At 37.6% G+C, this 3,933-nt stretch overlaps 1 protein-coding gene across 1 annotated transcript in view; it reads left to right on the top strand.

Annotated features, from left to right (window-relative positions):
* sort1b (sortilin 1b) overlaps window positions 1-3,803 on the top strand; it is a 15,246-nt gene extending 11,443 nt beyond the window's left edge. Inside the window, exons 16-20 of the mRNA XM_014020094.1 lie at window positions 79-195; window positions 1,213-1,321; window positions 1,408-1,520; window positions 1,653-1,782; window positions 3,370-3,803. Of these exons, the coding sequence (XP_013875548.1) occupies window positions 79-195; window positions 1,213-1,321; window positions 1,408-1,520; window positions 1,653-1,782; window positions 3,370-3,384 (484 nt within the window). The 3' untranslated portion in view covers window positions 3,385-3,803. The remainder of the gene's footprint in view (window positions 1-78; window positions 196-1,212; window positions 1,322-1,407; window positions 1,521-1,652; window positions 1,783-3,369) is intronic.
* The last annotated feature ends 130 nt before the right edge of the window (window positions 3,804-3,933 follow it).

The raw sequence follows: 3,933 nt of genomic DNA, 5'->3' as shown, positions 1-3,933 counted from the left end.
TGTGTGTGTGTGTGTGTGTGTGTGTGTGTGTGTGTGTGTGTGTGTGTGTGTGTGTGTGTGTGTGTGTTAACTTTGCAGTGATTTTGGATATTACCGGAAGGAGAACAGCTCGGTGTGTGAGGAGCAGCCGGATCTGAAGGGCAAAGTGTTGGAGTTCTGTCTGAACGGCAAAGAGGAAAAACTGATAACTAGTGGGTAAGAAAGGCTCTGGAATTAAATGCAAAGAATTTTATTACTGAAAAACACAGATACACTGTATGTGTCATGGGCCACATTATATATATATACATTTGTGTGGGGAAAAAAATAAGGAAATGTGTTAAGTTCTTTTTTTCATGATGAACTGTCACATAGCTTTAAAAAGCATAGATAAATGTTGATATTAAAGACATTTAGATTAGAATTATTAACTTTATGCTTCTTCCTGCTCCATTTTGAACTAAACATTTAGTTTTTTTATATATATAGACTCTTTTATTTGGCTGATATGGCTACTAATAAAATTTGCAGTCATGCCTGTGCAGATTTAACATGTTACTAAGGTGAGTGAAGATGCAGCAGCAGCTCCTGCAACCAGCTCACTGTAGTAGTTCTTTTTAAGTGAAAATGCTCTGTATATGTTTTTGTTAAGTTATGCAGTTATTATATTCAGTATATTTTTTATAATTAAATTAAAAATACATATTGGCCCAAAAAATAAAAAAAAAACTGTTGTGTATCAGCCGTTCCTGATTTTCAAAAGTCCGCTATCATTGATTATTATTATAAACGTTTGTTTTGCCTTCTTTGCTCCTACMATGTTTCAAATAAAATGAAACTAAACAGAGTAAAAGTAACAGGTTTGAGTTCTGTGTCAAAAGTAGATATGATGTTTGTAGAATGAGGAAGTAATTCTCATGCAGTTACAGGAAACCGGTCAGGGTGATGGTGAGTTGTTGTAAAAGGGAAATAAAACCAAACTGAAGTTTTTGTCCAGTTTTGTTCCAATAATATAAAAGAAATGCCTTCTAACCGAGTTTCTGTGTGGAAAATTGGGAACCCTGTTGCATTGATTGAAGGAGCAAAAAACAAGTTTAATTGATGCAGATTAACATGCAGTTTCTCAGAGCCAGTAGGTCATTATTTAATGTCTTAATGCATTTTTTTAAATTGAAAGCAACTTGGTCAAAGTAAAACATCTTCATCCACATAATCTGTGCTCTCGATTCGCAGATACAGAAAAATCCCTGGAGATAAATGTGAGGGAGGAGAGGTGCCTGTTCGTAAAGAGATCGACCTGAGAGAGAGGTGTGTCAGTGACCAGGTGACCCCAGAGCTTCAGGTTAGCATCTCTGCAAAAATCAAAATGTTCGTTTCGTCTGTGATCAGTTTTACATTCTTCCTCCTGATTTGTCCTGCTCTCTACAGGTGGGCAGTCACTCATCCAGGTCTGTAGCCATCGTCGTAGCAGTTGTCCTTGTCATGCTGCTGAGCGTTACAGCAGGAGTGGTTTTTGTCAAGAAATACGTCTGTGGTGGCAGGTTAGTGTGCTCCTGTAGTTTAATCCAGATAATGATTAAAACCACAAGAAGGTACAACCCTGATAAGTACCTCATCTTGTCTGTTTTCTTGTGTTTCGCTATGAATGATGGAGTTCTGATTGTGTGCTGCAGGTTTTTGGTCCACAGGTACTCTGTGCTGCAGCAGCATGTGGAGGCCAACGCCACAGACGACATGGATGAACCGCTGGAGACGGAACACACGCAGAATGGCAAAATAGTGTTTCATGATGACTCTGATGAGGTACACAGGATAACACGCACAAACACACACAAAAGGTTTCACAAGTTACTAAAGGTTACCTTGTTTTAGTTGTTCTTTTTATTGCAATGAAGAATAATTAGGATTGATTAAAGGGAGAAGGGCTTCACAATATAGTACAAAAATTGTCATTGCRAAACCAGTATTTCAAAAGAGTGCAGTAAATGGCAAAAACACAAACTTCATGTTWATCAGACGTCCTAAAAATCTTTCAGTTGATTTTAATGGTTGATCATTTAAATCCTTTAATGGAGACCCTCTTCAATGCTTAATAGTTTTAATAAACTGTTGTATTTTCATAAAAAATCTGTAAAATAAATCTGCTTTTTGAGTTTGTCACATCAAAGACTTATTAATAAGACTTATCTTTTGAGATTCTAAAATTCTGTTTTAAAATCATTACTCTTTGCTTTTAGACACATTAGCTAATGAGTGACAGACCTTACACCAGCTAAACAAAAATTATATCAAAGATAGTAACTTATTTTATGTTAAACTAGTTTTTTAATCCTTTTTCATTCCTTTCAGAAAAAACTGTTTATTCAATTCACGGTATTTCATTCATAAAAACAAAACAATCTAAATACATTAAATAAAAATAAAAAGTAAATCATGCTGCAAACCAATTGTTTAATCAGCCTTTTATCTAAAAAGATAACATGTTTTCATGGAAATGCCAGATTTTTTTTATTATTTTCACTGACTTTGTGGTTAAAGCTCAGTTTGACCTTTTACAACAGAAAAGCTTTTTCTCTTCTTGTTCTCACTATAGTTTGTTCAGAGCTGCAAAACCTACCTCAGGATTGAAAAACAGATAATGAAGCTCGTTAATGTGTTTTTATATAAGGACTTCCTAAAAACTACTTTGTTACCTTTAGAAAAGAAAGAGCTCTAATGTTGACATTTATCAGTATTTTAGCACAATGGGACGAAGGAAATAACGTTTTGTTTCTACACTCGTCAGTAAAGTTTAAACCCTGAACTATTTTTTTAGTTTGTGAATAATTAGAGCCACAGATTTTAGGCCCCTGATTATTCTGAGTCAGGATCACTCTAAAACAYAACAGCAGCTATGCTTTTATTCTGAAAGTTCTCTGACGCTTTCATGGTTGCAGCACTAATATGTGAACTAACACATATTGCCTAATGACTCAACCGTTGCCGTGGTTCTTGCTGCTTCTGGAACCTTCTGCAAGAAAACATTTTGTCAAAATAACACAAAGTAGCAGACTGACTGATCCCAGTTACTGTAGCGGGTGTTTTGTTTTGTTGTGTCAGGTTCTGGTTCAGGCTGGGGACAGAATCGGGTTGAATTATGAGTGAACAGTAACATGAAACAGACTTCAGCTCACCCAGATTCAGTCTGAAAGCACTGAAGCCTGACACCAACTAGACCACAGCAACCTGGGAAAACTGACACAAAGCAAAGGGTTTTTTCACAAGAAGAAGAGTATTTTCAGGTTTAGAAGGTGCAGAAGGAGGTCAGTTTATTTACAGGGTTAGGTGTGTACACTGCTCCTCTGTTGGTTGTGGCTTCAGCAGCGTGCTCTCTTCTGTCTGTCTGAACAGGAAATGCTCGAGTAGCAGGCAACACCTGTTACACAACTGAGCAACAGGTTTCCCGCCCGCCTRGTGGAAGGTCGCTGTTCCTGTCACTCTTCTCTCCGGTCACTTCCTCCTTTTTAACGCTCGAGCAGAAAACCGCCGCTCCGAGAGCAGACTCCACCCGCCGCTCTGCTGGGATCTGTGAAGTTTAACGAATGTACGGACGCCTCCTGAGACTCACCGCCGCAGCTCGGGAGAATCACGAAGGAAGGCCTGTTCTCCTTTTAGTTGGTTGAGTTTTAATCGTTTTTATTGGATGAAATAAGGAAGTGACGCAGCCCAGCGGCTGACAGAACTAGAGTAACAGGTTTTGAAAGAAAACTAGTTGTACAAATCCTCCTTCTCCTTTTCTTTCACTTCCATCATCTGAGAAATCACCTGGAAGTCCTGCTCTCTTTTGTTGAAGATCTGTTCTTATTGTAATGCACTTGTATATATTAATTTTTCTTTTAAAGTTTTTAATTTTAGTCTGGTGAGCATTGAAAATTCTCTCTGGGTAATAACTAGTGATGGGCAGTTTGAAGCTAA

This window comes from Austrofundulus limnaeus, unplaced genomic scaffold, assembly GCF_001266775.1.
Source record: "Austrofundulus limnaeus strain Quisiro unplaced genomic scaffold, Austrofundulus_limnaeus-1.0 Scaffold3, whole genome shotgun sequence".
Taxonomy (NCBI): Eukaryota; Metazoa; Chordata; class Actinopteri; order Cyprinodontiformes; family Rivulidae; genus Austrofundulus; species Austrofundulus limnaeus.
Note: the sequence above shows the minus strand (reverse complement) of the source record. Positions and strands in the feature narration are given on the sequence as shown.